Source organism: Myotis lucifugus, unplaced genomic scaffold (assembly GCF_000147115.1).
Source record: "Myotis lucifugus unplaced genomic scaffold, Myoluc2.0 scaffold_66, whole genome shotgun sequence".
Taxonomy (NCBI): Eukaryota; Metazoa; Chordata; class Mammalia; order Chiroptera; family Vespertilionidae; genus Myotis; species Myotis lucifugus.
The window spans coordinates 452,556-472,289 of NW_005871114.1; the positions used below are offsets into that span (position 1 = coordinate 452,556).

General features: G+C 44.5%; 1 protein-coding gene across 1 annotated transcript in view; it reads right to left on the reverse strand.

The window, feature by feature from the left end:
• CNNM1 (cyclin and CBS domain divalent metal cation transport mediator 1) overlaps positions 1-19,170 on the reverse strand; it is a 51,359-nt gene extending 32,189 nt beyond the window's left edge. The window contains 3 exon segments of the mRNA XM_023754850.1: positions 17,539-18,469; positions 18,471-18,516; positions 18,518-19,170. Of these exon segments, the coding sequence (XP_023610618.1) occupies positions 17,539-18,469; positions 18,471-18,516; positions 18,518-19,104 (1,564 nt within the window). The 5' untranslated portion in view covers positions 19,105-19,170.
• Between the last annotated feature and the right edge of the window lie 564 nt (positions 19,171-19,734).

The window sequence follows — 19,734 nt, forward strand, 5'->3', positions numbered from 1 at the left end:
TAACAGGCAGCCAGCAAATTTCTGATGACCTGAGCTAAGATGGAATAAAAATCCATAGTGGATATAATATATGATGTTAAGACCAGACACTAAAACCTTTACTTTTTGATAAAATATAATTTGTTTAAATTAAAATTTAAACTCTGACTCAGTGGTTCTAAAATTATCCTTCTTTGAAACAACTATCCTATCCAACTGGACTGGAGGGTTTTGTAGTTTAACTTAGGGTATACTGATTATTAGAATGTGCTTAATTTAAAGTTTTTTCACCCCAACACAGAGCCGATCCATGATTCTCTCTCATCATGGATGTTTCTATCTCTCTCTCCCTCTTCCTTCCTCTCTGAAATCAATAAAAATATATTTAAAAAAAAAATAAACTCTGACTCAGTGGTTCTAAAATTATCCTTCTTTGAAACAACTATCCTATCCAACTGGACTGAAGGGCTTTGTAGTTTAACTTAGGGTATACTGATTATTAGAATGTGCTTAATTAAAAGTTTTTTCACCCCAACACAGTGTTCTTACACGTATGGCACCTGTTCACACTTTTCTGCTAACATGTACTAGCAGATGACAAAAAAATAACTACTATAATGGAAAGACTTGAAAAAGTGATTTCTTAAGATTACTTTCTATAATTGGATAACTTTTTATTGTGGAGCCCAAAATATATATAACACAGCCATACTTCCTGCCACTAAGAGATCAATTCATATGATGGGATTAAATAAAATAACATTTTATGATGTTTCACACAAAATACCATATCTTCCATGTGAAAAATCTCCCATTGCTCTATACTTTAGAAGATAAATTTGAGGATACACTATATGATTACCAGGGAATAGAGAGTTTAAATCCTAATTATGTAATATCAAGACAACGTACTTATATAATCTATTTAGAAACATTATATAATCCATAATCAGCCTTCACGATTCCCTCAAGTGCCTGTAGAGATCTACAAACACATGAAGAAGTCATTCTTTCTTGGGTACAGACTGGAACAGGAATCAGCAATCACATAACCCTGTTCTGAGCTGACATTCACAGGGACAAGGAAACCAGATGTTTCCATGGCACCTGTTCCTGAGGTCCTTCCTTTCTCAAAAAGGTTGGCCTTTGAGAGACTTGTCTTCCTGTAGCCCTCCTCTTCCTGGGCCCCAGAAGTGATGGGGATGGCCCGAAGTGAAGCCAGTCTTGAGACATGGATAAGTTAGTCATTCCCTCCTGCCACAGCACTTTGAACATACCTCTTTAACTGAAATTTATAAGTACATTAATAGATATTATGATCATAGTAGCAGCTACTATTTGCTATACACACTTTAGGGGCCAGGCACAGTACTAAGCATCATACACACATTATTTCACCATGTTGCTGTTCTCTACTTATGCATGATCTCCCCCACTATGAGGCAACAGCTATGTTCTACTTATCTCTGTTTTCCCAGAATCTAGAATAGCACCTGGCATAGAGAGAGAACTCCATAAATAATGGATGATAACTGGATATCTACATGCAAAAGAATAAAGTTGGATGCCTATGCCACACTACACACAAACATTAATTTGAAATGGACCAAATGCCTAAATGTAAGAGTGAAAACTATAAAACTCAGAGAAAAACATAGGAGTCAATCTTTGTGACTTGGAGTGGGAAATGGTTTTTTAGATAAGACATCAAAAGTGTAAGTAACCAAAGGAACAAATATGTACAAACAGGACTTCATCAAAATTAAAAAGGGGCACCATCAAAAGAAAGTGAAAGACAACTTATAGAATGGGAGAAAATATTTGCAAATCATATATCCGATAGGGAGCTTGTATCCAGAATATGCTAAAGAAAATTTAAAACTAATAAAAATACAACTCAATAAAAAAGTGAGTGAAGGATGCAAATAAAGATTTATCCAAGAAGATATACAACTGGCCAATAAGCAACAAATATTGATGAGGATGGGGCTTAAATTTTGACTATTCCCCTCCTCTGCCCTTCTAAGGGAACCATGCTCTTTCTGGTTGAGCTGTCCCTGTGTAAACTAGCAGAATTTTTCAAGTGCCTCTCACAACTATTAGTTCATTAACTTCAGTTTCCTTCCAACTTACTAGAAAAGCAGGATGCCTGGTAATTAATTTAGGCTAAAAATGATGAAATCATTAAAATTTATACAGAACTTCACAATTTGTCAAGCATCTCTCGAGAACTTAGTTAGAAATGCAAATTCTCAGGCCCCACCCCAGACCTAGTAAATCAGAATCTCAGAGGGTTCCGTCCATTAATAAGCTTTACAGCTGGTTCTGATGCAGGCTAAAGTTTGAAAACCACTGGTTTATGGGGAGGTTCTGTGGTACTCTGGTTAGGTGTCAGATGACCTATTAATGAGGAAGAGAAACAAGCACTGAGCTGTCTATTAAATCCTGGTCCTTTTGGTAACCTTGGTGTAAGTCACAAGATGCTAAGTACTCCTGAAAAGACAGAAAAGAACCTCCTCAAAGAGTAGCTGCAGGGCAAGCTGATGAATGCTCTCTCATATGATGTGGTGGTTAAGGTATTTTGTTGACATGGGAAAGAGAATGGTGGTTGACTGTTTAATACTGAGCTTGGAAAGGGGTTTCTTGTAGTTTTTGTATCAATCTCCTTTAAGACAAGCTTGAGGTACTACACTATCTATTAGGCTCTTGCTGTGCCTGAGGTCAATAAAATTTCCTACTACTGAAAGTCAAACTAGTCTTTTCTGTTGCCCCAAGAATCCAAAGGGTGTTCTATCTCACTACCCAAACTACAGGTCAGATTTCTTAGAAGGGCGACTAGGTTTGCAGATGCTTTTAAAGCAGTGGTTTTCAACTGGGGCTGACTTTGTCCCCCAAGGATATTTGGCAATGTCTGGAGACAATTTGGGGTGGGGGATGCTACTGATATCTAGTGAGTGGAGGCCGGGGAAGCCTCATAACAAGGAATGTCAATAATACTGATGTTGGAAACCTTGCTTTAAAGAGACAGAAAGTTAGAGAGTGGCAGAAACATCACAACTGCATTTTGGTACTTAAATAAGTATCTTCTGACGTGTCTTTAATAAATATAGCCTCTAAATGGTTTAGGCACGTCCACAGAGAAGAGCTTCCAAGGACCCTATTAGTATACTTCTTATGCTTTGAACAAAAAAAGCAAATAATTGATTTGCTTCCCCTCTCTTTCAAAAATAGCTACAGTACTTTGGTAAAGTGTTCCCAAGATAAAATACAGAAGCTTGGAAGTAAACATATTGCTTAGAAATATAGAATTAAGGAAAGCAGAGACCATTTTATGGTTTTATGGTTTCTGCTTCACTTATGACCTTCACCTTGTAAAATACAGTGGTTTGTTTTTTTATTCTCCCTGGTGTCCCTGCAGCATCTTTTATTCATTTGGTAGAAAGTATTGAATGCCTATTCTTTTGTACCTTGGTCTTGGTGACCTTCTACCACTCGAAGTGTATTCCTTGGAGGAGCAGCATTGAATATCACCTGGGCCTCTGTTCAACATGCAGATTCTTGGGTCCACCCCTGACCTACAGAATCAGGATCTTGGGTGGTGAGGTGGGGCCCAGATAGCTGTTTTAATGATATCCCAAGTGATTCGTAGACACGCTAAAGTTTGAGAGGCACTGCGCTTGACACTTGCTACCAGAGGAACTGGTATCACCTGGGAGCTTGTGACGGATGCAGAAGTTCAGCCTCAGTCCCAGCATAGTCCAGGCATTGGGATGTTTAAAAATTCTTCTGGAGACTCCAGTGGGCATTTGTAGTTAAGAACCTCCGCTCCAGCCTGGTGGGCCTGAGTGAGCGTTGACCTATGAAGCAGGAGGTCACGGTTCAATTCCCTGTCAGGGCACATGCCTGAGTTGTGGGCTCAATCCCCAGTGTGGAGAGTGCTGCAGGCAGCCAACCAATGATTCTCTCTCATCATTTATGTTTCTATCTCTCTCTCCTTCCTTCCTCTCCGAAATCAATAAAACTATATTAAAAAAAGAACCTCTACTCCAGTCCTTGATCCTCTGTTCTTCTTTCCCCTCTCTGTTAACGATCCCAGCAGAGCCCATCACTTTGTATCACCATTACCTCTTTCCTGAGAACTAAATTGGTATCTTAATATCAGTGTCTATTTTGAACTCTCATCCTGTTTTAGACATTTTTGCCTGAGCTGTCCCCTGGTCTCATCAGAATCATTTATCCAAACAGGAACACATGATCTTCAAGCCCCATCATTCCAGCTCTTCCTCCCTCTTTGCTATAATAAGTGGCACCATCAACTTTCTAGTCACCCAGAGTCAAAACCTAGGAGTCATTTTTAACCTTCTTTTCATTTGCTCCTATTTAGAAGAAATCCTCACATTCTTCCAATTTGTATTTTCTTCATTCTTTCAACAGAACTTATTGAATGCCTACTATGTGCCAAGCACTTTTCTAGGCGTTAGAAATACAGCAATGAACACAATGGACAAAGTAATGTTCCTCTGCAGCTTACATTCTAGTAAATGGGGGTGAGAGAGAACAAGCCAGATAAAATCTATTGCGCAGTGCTAAAGAGGAAAAGCACAGCAGGGAAGGGGGATGAGGGAGTGTGTGGGAGTGAGCTAGTAGGTGTTACAATTTTAGGTAGGGGAGGCCGGGGATGAACTCCCTGAGAAGGTGATATTTGAATAAAGATCTGAAGGCGGTGAGGTAGGGAGCCCTGTGGATATCTGGGGGATATCTTGGCAGTAGAACAAAATGCAAAGGCCGTGAGAGTTGGAATTGTAACTGATGTGCTTAAGGAATGGCAACCGGGTGATTGCAGAGCGTGGGAGAAGACAGCGGTAAGAGCCAAGGTCAGGCATGTAAGGGGTGGGGTATGTGCAGCTATGATCAGCCCTGAACGGGCTTTGTAAGGACGTTGGCTCTCACTCTGAGTGAAATAAAGCCATTATAGAGTTTTGTGCCTTTTTAAGTTTGTTTTTTGGCAAAATTGGTGACATGATCTGACTTACGTTTTAAAAGGATCACTCTAGCAATTATGTTAAGAATGGACACAAAGTGGGCAAAGGTGAAGCAGAGAGACCTCACAGGAAACTCTGGCACACATCTAAGTGAGAGCTTGGACTGGGATGGCGGCTTGGACTGGGATGGCGGCAGTGAGGTGGTGAGATGTAGACAGATTCTCTGCATCTGCTGAAAGCAGAGCCTACGTGAGGGACTGACTGTGGGGAAAGAAAGAGAACTTTGGGCCTGAACAACTGCAAGAATGGAACTGCAATTTACAGAGTTTGGGAATATTGTGTGAGAAGTAAGTTTGGCAAAGAGAGCAGAAGCTCAGTTTTGGACAGGCTTAAGGTTGAGATGCCTTTTAGACCTCCAAGTGGAGATATCACGTAGCAGTTGGACATACAAGTCTCAAGTTGGCAATATCTTTGGTAGAATGAACGAAATAACCAAGGGAGTGAGAATAGACAAAGAGATCCTCTTTTGAGTCCTGGAGAATTCCAACATTTAGAGGTCACAGAAATGCAACTTTAATGCAACAGATATTTGAGCATCTGATATAGAGAGGCCCTGCTCCAAGTGCTGGGGACATATCTATGAATATGATGTAGGAGGAATTAACAAAGCATACTGAGAAGGAGCATCCACAAGGTAATGAAGTCTCAGATTTTTACCCTCTTCCAATTGCAAGTTTATGTAGTCCTTAATTTCTGCTTCCTCACTGCATCCTGGCTGACTGTTCTGATATCCTAAGCAATCCTCCTTTTTGTTTTTTTCCAGCTCTAGTCCATCCTAGTCATTTATGAGGTTATTCCCCATCTCAGTAACATCTTCCAGTTACCAGGGAGGATCATTTCTGAAGTCTTCTTGTTGCCATTAAAGGCCTCTGTGGTTTTTGGTATATATCTTGCTTTCTTGTCCACCACTCTATCAAAATGTACTGTGCTCATTTGCCATTCAAAAAATAACTGGTTTGAGGATACTTAGCTAATAAATGGTAGAGCCAATATCTGAATTCAGGGAATTAAACAGGACCCATCCTAGCTGGGGTTTGTGGAAAACTTCAAGGCATACTAACCAAAAATGGGTACTTTAACCCCAGGCCTCTCGGACTCAGAACTGGTCTTAGAGGCTGCCCCTGAGGCCAGTTTGTCTCTCTCCAGCTTCAACTACCCATAACCAGGATCCCCTGCTTAAAAATCACCACGATGACCCCAGAATCTGGCTAAGCTTTGGCTAATGGAGACATTCTCAGGCCATGAACCAACCTCAGAATGAGAAAGATACATTGAAAGGTAAACAGGGCTGGTCTTAGTTGTCCACAGAGTACTTAATTCTGGGACAGCCGAGGGGGTGTGGTCAAACTAGGCTGGTCCCTGCGAGAAGTAAGCCAGACAAAACCCACTCGAAGGTTCTCATTTACGTGAAGACCACCTACAGCTTCTCCAGTGATCTCCATACTGTCTCTGATCTAACCCAAGCTGACCTGAGAGCACAGGTTAACATTCACCCCATTTTCCAGTGTTTGCCATAGTGGTGATTGCCAGTGTTCACTGGGTGCATATATTCATCATATCTTTGCAAAATGGGGATTGTTATTACTGATCTGTGAACAAGAAAACTGAGACTCAGAAAAATAAAGTGACTTGCCCCAGGCCCAGAGTTAAGTAGCAAAACCAGGAAACACAACCAAGTCTGTCTGACTCCACAGCCTTGCTCTTCCCAACACACCTTGCAGACTCCACATTTCAGGCCAAATCTCAGGTTTCCTATCTTGGATGTATTTAAAAGCAATGAAACTTATTATGTAAAGGCCCTGAGCCTGGAGGAAAGTACTATACAGAGCTATTGCCCAGCACCTCACTAGTGAATTAGCGAGGGAGGTGGAGGGCTTTGAACGGGGAAGGGGAAAGGAGTCACAGTCCCACCTCTTCACCATACTTTTGCCTTCTGGTCCAACCCTTCCAGTATTTTGCCTGGCATTTCATTTTAGTGGATTGCTTTGAAGGCTTTCATTGATCTGATGTTTTTGTGTTTTGTTTTTTTATTTGCCTGGGATGCCTGCGGAAGGGCAGAATGATGGGTGAAGAAACCTAATGCTAACTGATGACAGGATAAAAGAAATGTAAGGATATTGCCAGAACTCAATTTTGGTTCCTGGGCCCTATCCAAAGTAAACAGTTCTCAGTTTTGTTTATTCTATACAGTGACTTTTACATGGGCTGGATCGCACTGGCTATACAAAATGTCTAACTAGATACTATTCATGTAACTAGACCAGTGAAGTAAGAAGCACATGGTGGAGTGTCCTGAGGGCTCTACAGGCATTATCTTTAGCCTTTGCAGTAAACTTACAATGTAGTACCTTTATTCTCATTTTAGGAAGAAGGAAGATAAGCCTCATTCGAAGTGGTACAGGAACCTGCCCCAATCATACAGCTAGTAAAAGGAGGAGCTGGGATCTGAGCCCAGGTGTCTACATCTCTCTGTGGCTCCACTGTCAGAGGTGGCAAGTCACAGATGTGGCTTCTGGTTCTGCCTCAGTCACTAACATTGAGCAGGACACTTGTGTCTCCAGATCCCAGGTGCCTCATATACAAAAAAGGGATAAATTCTACTGACTTCACATGCATGGTTAGCAAATGAGCTACTGTTTTGGAAAGATCTTTGCCAGTGTAAAGGCTTTGCAACTCAAGAGCTTATCATGGCTATTTTTATTAGTCTTTTCTGTGCCTTAGTTTTCTCCACCTTAAAATGAAAGGATGGGACCAGATGTTCCCCAAGGTGCCTTTTCTGGCTCTATAATTCTATCTGTATATATAAAAGCCTAAGTGACTGTTATGACCAAACGACCGGAATGACTGAAACAACCAGAACGACTGGTCGCTATGATGTGCACTGACCACCAGGGGGTAGATGCTCAACACAGGAGCTGCCCCCTGGTGGTCAGTGCACTCCCGTAGCCAACCTCCCCAGCTGGCCAACCTCCCGTGGTTCCTTCCCCCAGCCAGCAGGCCCCAATTGCCTGATCCGGGTTGGGCCCCGGGCTGGGCCCCGGGCTGGGATGGGGAACTGGGGGTGGGTGAAGGCAGACACGGCCCCTTTCTCAGGGGGACGAGGGCCGGTTCCCTCTATGGGGCCAGCAGCCAACCTCCTGTACCCTGTCCCTCCCCCCAGCTGGCAGGCCCCAATCAGTGCCCTCCTGCCACGGTGGTGGCGCAGTGTTGAGGGAAGGAGGAGGGGGAGAGGTGCTCAACGGTGGCATTGGCTGTTCCTTCCGCACCCAGCCTGGTAACCTTCGCCTCTTCTCCTGACCCCACCGAGGGCCAGCTCCCTCCTGGGGCTGGTGGCCAACCTCCCGCAGTCCCTCCCTCCCCCGCCCCCGTCCCTCCCCCTGGCCACAGGCCCCGATCTGTCTGACCCCGGTCAGCCCTGATCGACAGCCAGACCTATGGACCCCACCCGTGCACAAATTTCGTGCACAGGGCCTCTAGTACTTTAATAAGTTGAAAAAGTCCTGGACTGCAAAAACAGTTTGGCTTTTTAGAGGATACTTCTCTGTGATGATATATGATATGTCAGAATTTTAACAGTGCCAATAATTACAGCTTCTGTGTTTACAAAGGTCTGTGAAGTCCTAAAGTTTATATTTTAATATTGAAGAATTCCACTGGAATCAGATGAGAAAAAGCTACCTTAACACATGCTGGTATTTAAAAAAAACAACAATCAAATAAAATCATTTTCTATCAAATCAGAAAGAGAAAGACAAAAATGTTACCCTACCAGTCATACAGCAACCACCTTGATTTGGAAAAACAAAAGTCCCTTTCTCTAGTTACTAGTTTAAAAATAAGGAGTGAGAGAGGCTGTCCTGTGTAGTAATTATCCTGCTCCAATTCATTGGAAATAGAGTAATCAACCCATTTATCACAAAAAAATTTCTTAAGCCACTGAAAGGCAATTATAAAAAAGCCAACTGTGTCACCCAGAGCACCATGGTAACCAGCATCACTGGCGCATGAAAAAATAGTTGTTAGTCACTAGAAACTAAGCCGATTGGCAGTTTGGCTTGCTAAGCAACACTATAAAAATAGCAGTGTAACGACCCATTATCTGGAGGTCTGACTTTGCACGGCTTTGACTCTGGTCCCAGAAGGAACTATCCCAGGTTTGTATACCAACTCTGTACCCCAACTCCTAGTCAAAGCCTAATTAATCATTTATTCAACAAATATTTATTCAAGTGTATTGTATACCAGGCACACGATTCCCAACATGTGTATTTACTTGGTTTCTCAGTTAAATAGAGTTCTCAAATAGGCTCAGAAAGAGTGGTTTTGTGCTGAGTGGGGCAGGGATTTGCTTGAGGCCGGCTCGAAGAGAACCAGCAGCTGATAGCCAGCAGACAGAAAAAAATAAAAAAGTAGACAGAGAACTGCTTTATAATACTGCACAAAATTACTACATTCTCATGACCATGCTCCTGTGTCATCACGGAAAGATTAAGTTACATTTAGGATCCTTTGTTCCGAAAGGCAGAAATGGGTATAAAACCTTTTAGAAATATCACCACCAAAAATGGTGAAGAGATACATTTTCAGCATTTGGAGGAAACAAATGATGTTTGACAAATCCCTCATTCTACCTAGTCCCCCATTTTACTGCAAGAAAAGCAGCATATGATCTTTGCTTTGCCAGCACTCAAATGTAGCCTTGGCTCCCTCCCTGCCTTCATTTTTCTAGCTCAAGCTCCTGCCTCAGCTGGAATGCCCCTTTCCATTAAAACTGCTTACCAAAGTCCCTCTCTTTCCACTTCCCAGATCCTCCCAGGGAATTATTTCTCCCTTCTCCCGCAGATGTTGTCTGGATGCCCTTGCCTGCCCTCCACGGTGCTTTGTATCATTTCCATCAGGGCCCTTCCTCCTTTCATGCTCCTGGGGGACAGGGCCTTTTCCATATTTGTATCCACATGCATCTCCCAGAGCCCTGGTAACCCTGCACTCAGTGATTCTTACTGCATTCAATTGCTCAGATAATGCTGGCAGTCACTAGAGGTCGAGGGAGAGTTGGTTGGAGAAGGTGGCGTTTTTCCTCATGGATGTTAAATGGCCCAGGAGCCTCGCATGGCACCCAGACTGGCCCTTGCTCCTCAAGCCTTGGCATGTCTGCTCCCTTCCCCTGAGCTCTTCTTCTGGCACGCTCCTCACCATCCTGGGGGACTCAGCCCAAATAGCACTCGAGGAGCGGGAGTCTATCCTTACCCACAGAACCAGGGCCCCTATTATATGCTCTCATAGATCCCTATGCTTTTTCTTCAAATCACTTGTCACTGTTTGTAATTATTTATTGGCTATTGTATATATCCCTACTCAACTGTAAGCACCAGAAGGGCAGGAGGCTTGACATAGAATAATGTCATATGAAAAAAGAAGGAAGAAAGGAAGGAAGAAGGAAAGGAAGGAAGAAATGAATTGAGAAAAATCTCAATCTGGAAAGGAACAGACAGCAGAAAATAAAGAGAACTGAGAGTTGTTATTGAAGGTCCAGGGGTCCCAAATGTGGGTCCAGAGGTAAACCAGTTTAAGAGAATTCATATTAGGAGAATCCACAGACCGCCTCCTGTGAGACATCCAAATGCTTTCAGGGAGCTAGAAAGATAACCAAATGTATTTGGTTGTTAAAAAATGGAATTGAGGTGAGGTACTATATTCTTCAAATAAAAGAGGACTCACAAAGGATGATAAAAAAGAGGAAATTGAATTGAACTGCAGCCTGTGGGATTTATATTAGATAAAAAGAAAGCCTGACAATAAAGGCTATTATACCCTGGAAAAGATAACTAGATCTAAAAAAAACGAGTGAATTAGATTTTCTCTCAGGTTTTTCAATGCCCCTTCCAGCTTAGATTCTATTGTCACCTGGTGTTTCTTTTGTCAGGCTGAGAAAAAAATTATTGTGGAACAATATTATAATAATCATAATGAAAAATTTTAAAGAAATATATTATACCTTGTATAATTAATTACTTTTACTTTTGCTAATGTCCTTTCTTTCTTCTTCCCTGTACATGATGGACTAGACTTTGTTTACTGTTTGCTCTAACTATTGTTTAGAAGATTAGCATATCATCCTAAATATTACTAATTATTATTTAGCAACGTTTAACGTATTTTAAAGCACATTACATCTAATTATACCAGTGAAATATAACTTTGAGTGAAAGTAACTTTTGATTTTCTTTTATGAAAGACACAAAATGTAGCACTAATGTTTTGGCAGCTTTTTAAAGAATTAAACAATGGGATGGATACTCTTCCTGATAAAATAGCTCATGTAAGAATTTGGAGTCCTAAGCAAAACACTGACTTTTCAACCAGATTACTTCTCAATGAAAATGTTATTGAGCACTTACTGTCTGTGTGGATGTTTCTCTCTCTCTTTCTCTCTCCCTCCCTCCCTTCCTCTCTCTCTCAAATCAACACATAAAAATTTTAAAAATAAATAACATACAATTTGACTTTGTCCTGCGGCATAGTCCCAGATGATGGGGCTGGGATAATTAATTCATTTACTAGAGCTCTGCAGATCCCTTCCATTATATTCAAGTCCTTCAGTCATTCATTCAACAAACATTTATTGAAAACTTACTATGTGTCATATCCACTGTTAGGGTGCTACAGCTACAAAGACTCTTTGCTCTCCAGCTGCTCATTATATGTGTTGGTAGCACAAATCATTAAATATGGACAATAGGGCCTGTTCGTTCAATACCAGCAATATGGGGTTTATAGGAGAAGCTTCACAGAGGAGGTGGCCGGTGTGCTGAGTGTTAGAGGAGGAACTGGAGTAGGGGTCAGCCAGGCAATTCATATTCCTGACAAAGAGTACAGCTTAAGCAAAGGGGCAAAGACAAGAAATAGCATAGTATGGCCACAAGTTTAATGGTGCTGGAGCACACAGCTGAGGCAGGGAGTGGTGAGTGATGAGGACAGAGGGCTGAGCAGGGAGCAGTTGATGAGGGCACAGCTTGGACTTCATCCTGCAGGGGGTGGGGAGTGCAGAAGAGTTTAAAGCAGGGGATGACATCACCGGAGATTATTTTAGTGGCACTGGAGAGGATACATTTGAGGCAGACAAAAACTGGAAGCAGCAAAACCTCTTAGGGGGCATTTGCACAAATGAGTAGTAGATTTGTGTTTATATTGAATAATCATAGCTAACATTTATTATATGAAAGTTACTAAATAAGCACTATAATGCAATATTGTCTTACTATTTCAAACAGGCCTATGAATAAATACTATTATTATCCTAATTTTACAGCTAACAAAAGAGACAAACTGTTAAGAAACTTGTCCAAGGTTAGGATGCAACCTGGGCAGTTTAGCACCAAAGCTTATGCTCCTAATCACTATCTCACTTATTTAATTTCTGTCTCTTGCATTAGAATGAAAACTCCATGCAGACCGGAACCATATTGCTGGTGTTTTCTATTGTGCCTACACAACAGGTACATGGTAACTATGTGTTGAATAAAATCAATGAATAACCCAAGTGAAAGAAACAGTGGACTAAATTATGTATACATATAAGAAATAATTTGGGTGAAATATTGGTAAACTTTTTGCAGACTTTGGTGATTGCTATGGACTAAATGTCCATAAATTCATACGTTGCTCCTCCTCAAATTCACACCTTGAAATCCTAAGACCCCAGTGCGGCCTCTAAGGAACTGAATAAGTTAAAGGTGATCATAAGTGGGGAGCCCTAATCCAACAGTAAGGTGTCCTTATAGGAAGAGGAGGAGAAACCAGAGTGTGTTTTCTGTTCTTTTCTCTCTCTCTTTCCCTCCCTCTGTCTTTCTTTCTCTCCCTCTCTCTGTCTGAGCATGCACTCAGGAAAGGTCATGTGAGGACTAGTGAGAAGGTGGCCCTCTGTAAACAGGAAGAGGCTTTTATCAGAAAACAAATCAGCTTGAACCTTGATCTTGGACTTCTAGCCTACAGAACTGTGAAAAAATAAATTTCTGTTGTTTGAGCCACCCAGTGTATGATGATTTGTTATGGAAGCAGGAGCAGACAAGACAGTGATTAGTAGGATGAAGGTGGGTGGTGAAGGAGAGGTTTGCAAGCCTGGAAGACTAGAGGGACAGTGGTGCCAGTCATTGGGGTAAAGAACCCAGCAAGGGGAAGAGGAAAGATTGGTTATGGTTAATGGAACAAACAACACTAATTTTTCTGAACTCAGGGTTTACCTCACTCAAACACAGCAATATAGAAGTTAGCTATTTAAAACCACTTATTCAATAAATGTGTATTCATCCCCTAGCCATGGTGACTGCTGTGCTTATCCTGAGAATACAAAGTAAATAAGATTCATTCTCTGACCTCAAGGAACTCACAGTCCACTGGGGAGAAATATTGTTCCCTTTTGTAAAGCTAGCATGCCAGCTGGAAAGACCATTTTCCCTTTCTCCATTTTCTAAAGACCTGGGATCATCAGAACTATAGAGGTAAAATCCCATATGAATAAGAAAGAGTCATCTGAGGGAGGTAGGGGAGGCTGGGGGAGGGGGAGGTCAATGGGGTGAAAAAAGGAGACATATGTACTACTATTTGTAATACCTTAAACAGTAAACAAAAAAAGAGTCATCTGAACTGGATTTGCATATGGGCCTCGAAGTATAAAAGCTGAGTGATGATCACAGGCAGTTTTAGGGTTCTCAGTTACACCTGCAGAGTTGTTTTAAGATCAGAGAAGAAAAGGTAGGTAGAAATGTTTTGTCAAATGCAATATGCATGTTAATAATAATAATTATTATAAAAGCTACATTTCTCACCTGCAGAAACTAGAGGTGAATCAGCCATAGGCAACAAGTCAGAGCTAAAAAGGCCGCTTTGAACCCTGTGGGGGCAGGAGTTCTGGGATGGTAGGGGGAGTAAGACTGAGGTAGTGGGACATAGAATAGGCTTTGGGGCCCTATAGACCTAGTTCAAATCACAGTCCAGTCAGTTATTAGCTATGGGAAATCGAATAAGTCATATAATTAACCTGAGCTTTAGTTTCTTCATCTGTAAAATGGAGTTAATAATACCAACCCTGGAGGGTTGTTCTGAGTATGTAAAGGGCTTGGCATGGTGCCTGGCAGAGTTGTCGCTCAATTAATGGCAACTGTTGCTCCTATTAAAATATTATCATTTTCTTCTCCTATCTCCTAAGGGGTTTGTGTAGGTAGTGAAGTAACTTGAGATGCCAAGAAGTGAGGGAAATGGAAGGGTTTTTATGACGGACTTAAAAAGTTATTTTTAAAAGTTTAAAAAAAAAAAGAGCAGTCCAACTCGGCTTTCCTCTCCTACCCTATGGTGCAAACATAACTCTTGTAGAAATTAGCACTGTATTCTATAGCTTGGAGCCACAGAACACCCACCTTGATAATTATTCCTTGTATTTAGTCTATCCTAAGTAAATCTATCAATCACCATTAATAAGGGTTCTCCAAAGGCAATGCTTCTCAAACTTTAATGTACACATGAGTCAGCTGAGGGCTTGTTAAATGCAGACTTTTATGCTGTGGATTTAGAGTGGGGCATGTAATTCTGCCTTTCCAAAAGCTCCCAGGCAAGGTCCATGCTGCTGGTTCATGGGCCACACTTTGAGGAAAGAGCCAGGCTCTGAAGGGACGTGGACATATCTTCCTTGGCGCGGTGTTCACTGTAATGGCCTGCTTCTCTTTTGTGAGCTACCTAATTTGCAAACTAACTGCTAGAACACTAACAAGCCCTTTTCAGACCAGATGTAGAAATCCCGCAACAGGACTCATTTCAGATCAATAGCGACTTTTTTGAGTAGCCTACTCTGTGCAAGGCACTGTGCCAGGTGCCAGGGATATACAGGTTCGTAAGACACAATTCCTGCTTCTGAAGGCTGTCCTCATTCTAACACTGCATACCCTTGTAGACTAACTTTCTGAGGGCAGTCTTACTGTCTCCCCTATTGCTTAACACTATGCAGATACTCAATAAATACTAAATAAATGAATCAATGAGTTCACAGGAGTTTCATTGAAAATGTCTTCTCGAAGCACATGACAATGGGACACTCTTAAACTGCACTCTATCCTAAGTATCACATGTAAGAAGTGGCTAAGTTAAACTGAGGCTGATAGGCTGAGTACTAATACAATCTGCCTGGTCTCCTTACAAAAAGAGGAGATTAGAACACAGAGAGAGACTCCAGGGATAAGAACACAGTGAGAAGGTGGCCATCTGCAAGCCAAGCAGGGAGGCCTCAGAGGAAACCAAACCTTGATCTTAGATTACCAGCATCCAGAACTGTGAGAAAATAAATTTCTGTTGTTTAAGCCCCCCAATGTGCAGTATTTTGTTATGACATCCTTAACAAACTTATACAGATTTTCACAGCTTTTATGCCCAGATCCAGACTCCCTTTTGTAGGGCACACAAAGTGGAAGAATAATTCTGAGTGGATGGATGAACCCCAGAGTGCAGTGGGAATGAATTATGGAAAAACTGGGGGGAGACAGACAGAAGAAGGTGAGACAGTAGCCTAAATTGGGCTAAAACAGCTGCTATACACACACACACACACACACACACACACACACACACACACACACCCACTTCCTCCCTTCTCATGATACCAACACAAAGTAAACAGCTTTTTGACTTCTTTTCCCCTTGGTAGCAGAAGGAAGACCCCAGGTACATCTCTATGCAAAGAGCTAGAGAGTACCTGTGATGATAAGGCAATGAAACTGAATTTTTGACAAACAAATTAAAACACACATAGTCAAATGAGATTCCTGCTAGTCACAGGGAAGCTACATTTGAAACCTGATTCTAAAGTCAGGGAATTAGTATTTTTATTTAGCTTAGTTTGTAATAAACATGCCAACTCATATGTATAGATGAGTGCCTCCTTCAAAATAGTCATTCTAGAACAGCCGTGGGCAAACTACGGCCCTCGGGCCGGATCCGGCCCGTTTGAAATGAATAAAACTAAAAAATAAAAAAGACCGTACCCTTTTATGTAATGATGTTTACTTTGAATTTATATTAGTTCACACAAACACTCCATCCATGCTTTTGTTCCGGCCCTCCGGTCCAGTTTAAGAACCCATTGTGGCCCTCGAGTCAAAAAGTTTGCCCACCCGTGTTCTAGAATCTAGAACAGTGGTTCTCAACCTTCTGGCCCTTTAAATACAGTTCCTCATGTTGTGACCCAACCATAAAATTATTTTCGTTGCTACTTCATAACTGTAATGTTGCTACTGTTATGAATCGTAATGTAAATATCTGATATGCAGGATGGTTTTAGGCGACCCCTGTGAAAGGGTCGTTGGACTGCCAAAGGGGTCGCGACCCACAGGTTGAGAACCGCTGATCTAGAAGGCTCTACCTTTTTCTAACTATGTCACTGTTCTCAAATCATTTCTGGAATTGCTTTCAGGGTCTGTGAGATAATCTTCTGAATGTTCTCAGTGGTGACTCCTGAAGGTGGATTTGATTTTGAAAAACAAGCAAGGGTCCTTCTGGGTCAACTCTAGCTAACTAGGGGGAGCAGCAAAACTGTGGAATGCCAAGACAACTGACACCAAAGTACCCAGGCTGATGTTTCTTGGGTGAATTGTACTCAACCCCAAAAGGCAGTTACCAAAGACCAACTCCAGACATGCAGTGAACATGTTATAAGCATGACATCAAGGAGTGGGGGCGACTGCTCTGAAGTAAACATACAAGTTTTCTTTTCATGTCGTTATGCAAGTTTTCTAGTGGTTCCCTTTACCAGAGTATTTCCTCAGGTCCAGATCTATCCTACCTCATGGGACCACAGTTCCAAGAAGTACAAGGACCTCATTGCCCTACTCAATTTTTAATTCCAACGTGGGTACTTGATATGCGGAGTGAATAGCTGATGGAAAATTCAATAGGGGGGAAGAATGTCTAAGGTGTTTGGGGTTTACTCTATGTGATTCAAAGGCTATAACTAGGACCCAGAGAGAAGCTTAGGAGAAATAAATTTCTACTCCAATGCAAGACACTGTCAGCAGCGGAGCTGTCCAGCAGTGGATTGAGTTTGCCCTGGAAATAGTGAGCTTCCAGCCCTGGGAGGAGTTGAAAACAAAGGCTGCTTGCTATGGGAACTGGTCAAGGTTCCTCCAGTAATGAGTGGGAAGCTATAAGCAATGACCTCCAAGGACTATTTCCAAAGTCCATCCTGCACAATACACCTGGCAAATGATAGGCCCTGAAAAAATACTGGAATGAAATGAATGAGAAATATGGGGCATCTTGTGAGCCAAGCCAAGGAGAAGAGACTTGGAGCTCAGTCATCTGCAAGGAAGGTAGGGAGAAGTGAAATGAAAAGGGCCCGTGCATCATGAGGTGGGGTCTCCCTTGAGTTTTTGGTACCACGGAAGAAGTGCTTTGGGTGCCTGAAGCCTCACGTTTATGAAAGGGTAGTACTTTTGAAGGTGGTAGGAGTTGAGAAAGGAGATAGACCACTGCTCACCCTTCTTAAACTCCTCCAGCACCGTGTCCAGCCGAGTATCATTGAAGACGCAGTGCAGGGGCCGGTTGTAGAAGCGGGTGACGGTGAGGAGTGGGGTGCAGTCATCGGGGTCCACGAAGGCCAAGTCCTTGACAAACAGAATGTCCACAATGTTGTGCCGCTGATCGCCCTCGTACACGGGGATGCGAGTGTAGCCGCTGCGCAGGATCTCGGACACCGTGGAGAAGTCCAGCACGGCGTCGGAGCGCAGCATGAAGCAATCGCCCAGAGGCGTCAGCACCTCCTCCACCACCTTGGTGCGCAGCTCCAGGGCGCCCTGAATGATGTTGAGCTCCTCTTTCACCAGGTCGTTGTAGGGGTCCGCGGCCCGCAGCGTCTCCAGCAGCTTTTCCCTCGTGTAGAAAGTGCTGATCTCCTGGCGCAGCGCCCAGTCCAGCAGGCGGCCCAGCGGGTAACACACCGGGAAAGCGGCCGCCATCAGGAGCCGGGTCAGGCACACGCTGTGCGAGGCGATGGCCAGCCCGTGCCGCGAACACACAGAATAGGGGCAGATCTCCGCGCCCAGGAACACGGCGCCGGTGCACACCAGCGCCGGCAGCCACGGGAAGTGAATCCCCGCCTCGCCGTAGTCTTCCCCCGGATCCCCGACGCCCGGCGGCAGCGAGGTGTACAGCCAGCCGGCCAGGACCGCGTTGGCTCCGGCTTGGCCCAGGAGCAGCGTGCAGAGCAGATGGGTCCCCCGGCCGCGCACCGCCTGCACGCGGCGCGCCTGCTCCTGCTCGGTGGCCGAGCCGCTGTTCCGCAACACCCGTAACTCCACGGGGTCCAGCGAGAGCAGGCTCAGGCGCAGACCGCTGAACAGGGCGGACAGGGCGAGCAGCAGGAGCGCCCCGAGCGCCCGCAGCCACGCGGGGGTCAGCAGGCCCTCGTCAAGGGCCGTACAGCCGCGGGCGGACGCGCAGCAGGAATCCGCCGGCCGCCGTGGTGGTCCCAGGAGCGTCCGTCCCCAGGGCGCACAGCGAGAAGAGGTTCCCCGCCACCGCCCGCGCCGCCCTTATCCGCTTCACCCTTGCGCAGCTCTCGCACTCGCACCTGGACCAGCGCCGATCCGGCCACGCCTCCGGGGCGCAGGGGCCCCAGGACCTCCACGTCCGACGCCCAGTCGCTCTGCTCGCGGCAGCGCTGCGGCCCCGGCGGACGCGTGGGGACCGCGCTGGGCGCCAAGCCGCTCCCGCCCGGCGGCTCCTCGATAAACACGAGCCGTGGAGCCAAGTCGCCCGTGCCGTTCTCCCCCGAGGAAAGGGTGGGTACGGGCACCAGCGCCGCGGGGGCTGCGGGCCCGGGCTGGAAATAGACACGCAGGAGGAAGCTGGTGCCTTCTGCCGCGCGGAGGGTGCCCCCCTCCAGGGACACGCGGCCTCCAGCGGTGTCCTCGGGCCTTAGGCCCAGCAGCCAGGCGGCGGCGGCCGGGGGCCGAGGGGACAGGGAGAAGAAGAGCAGGAGCACAGCGCCCCGGCTGCAGCAGTCTCGGAGTCTGACACCCACTGCAGCTGCCGCTGCCGCCATCCTGCACCCGGCGCGGCTGCACGTGATACTGCAGAAAGAAGAGCGAGAGCCTGAGGGAGGAGGAGCCAGCGCCTGGAACCGGTCCCAGGCAGGTCACCACGTGCACGCTCCCTGCGCGCGTGGGCTGGAGGCGGTGGGGGTTCGGACCCTGTCAGGGCAGGATGTCCCAGCAGGAGGCTGGAAATGGCCACGCATCACTGCACGGTGCATAACCCTGACGCACTCTGGTATATCTGAACTGCAGCCTAGCGAAAGCTTGGCTTGGAGCAGGGCCTCCTGCTTAAGCAGGAGGCAGCACCTTAGCGAACTCCTACCCGGCAGTAATTCCCTGCCGGCCCCTCTTCTTCCCCATTGGCCAGGGAAATTTCCCATCGAGTTGCTTCTCCTCCTGCTAGCATTCCCCCTTCTGGTAAAAATATATTCTGGAGGCAAGTCTTGAATCTGTAAAACATTATGTTTGGTCTCAACTCCAGCTGATCTTTCATGTTTAAAATTTTCTAAATCACTTACATTCAATTCTTTCTTAAGACTGGAATGTCCATCAGTGAGAAACTGTTGAAATAAGTCATGATACTACTGTGTGATGGAATACTATGCAGCAGGAAAAAAGAAGAACATGGATCCATGTGA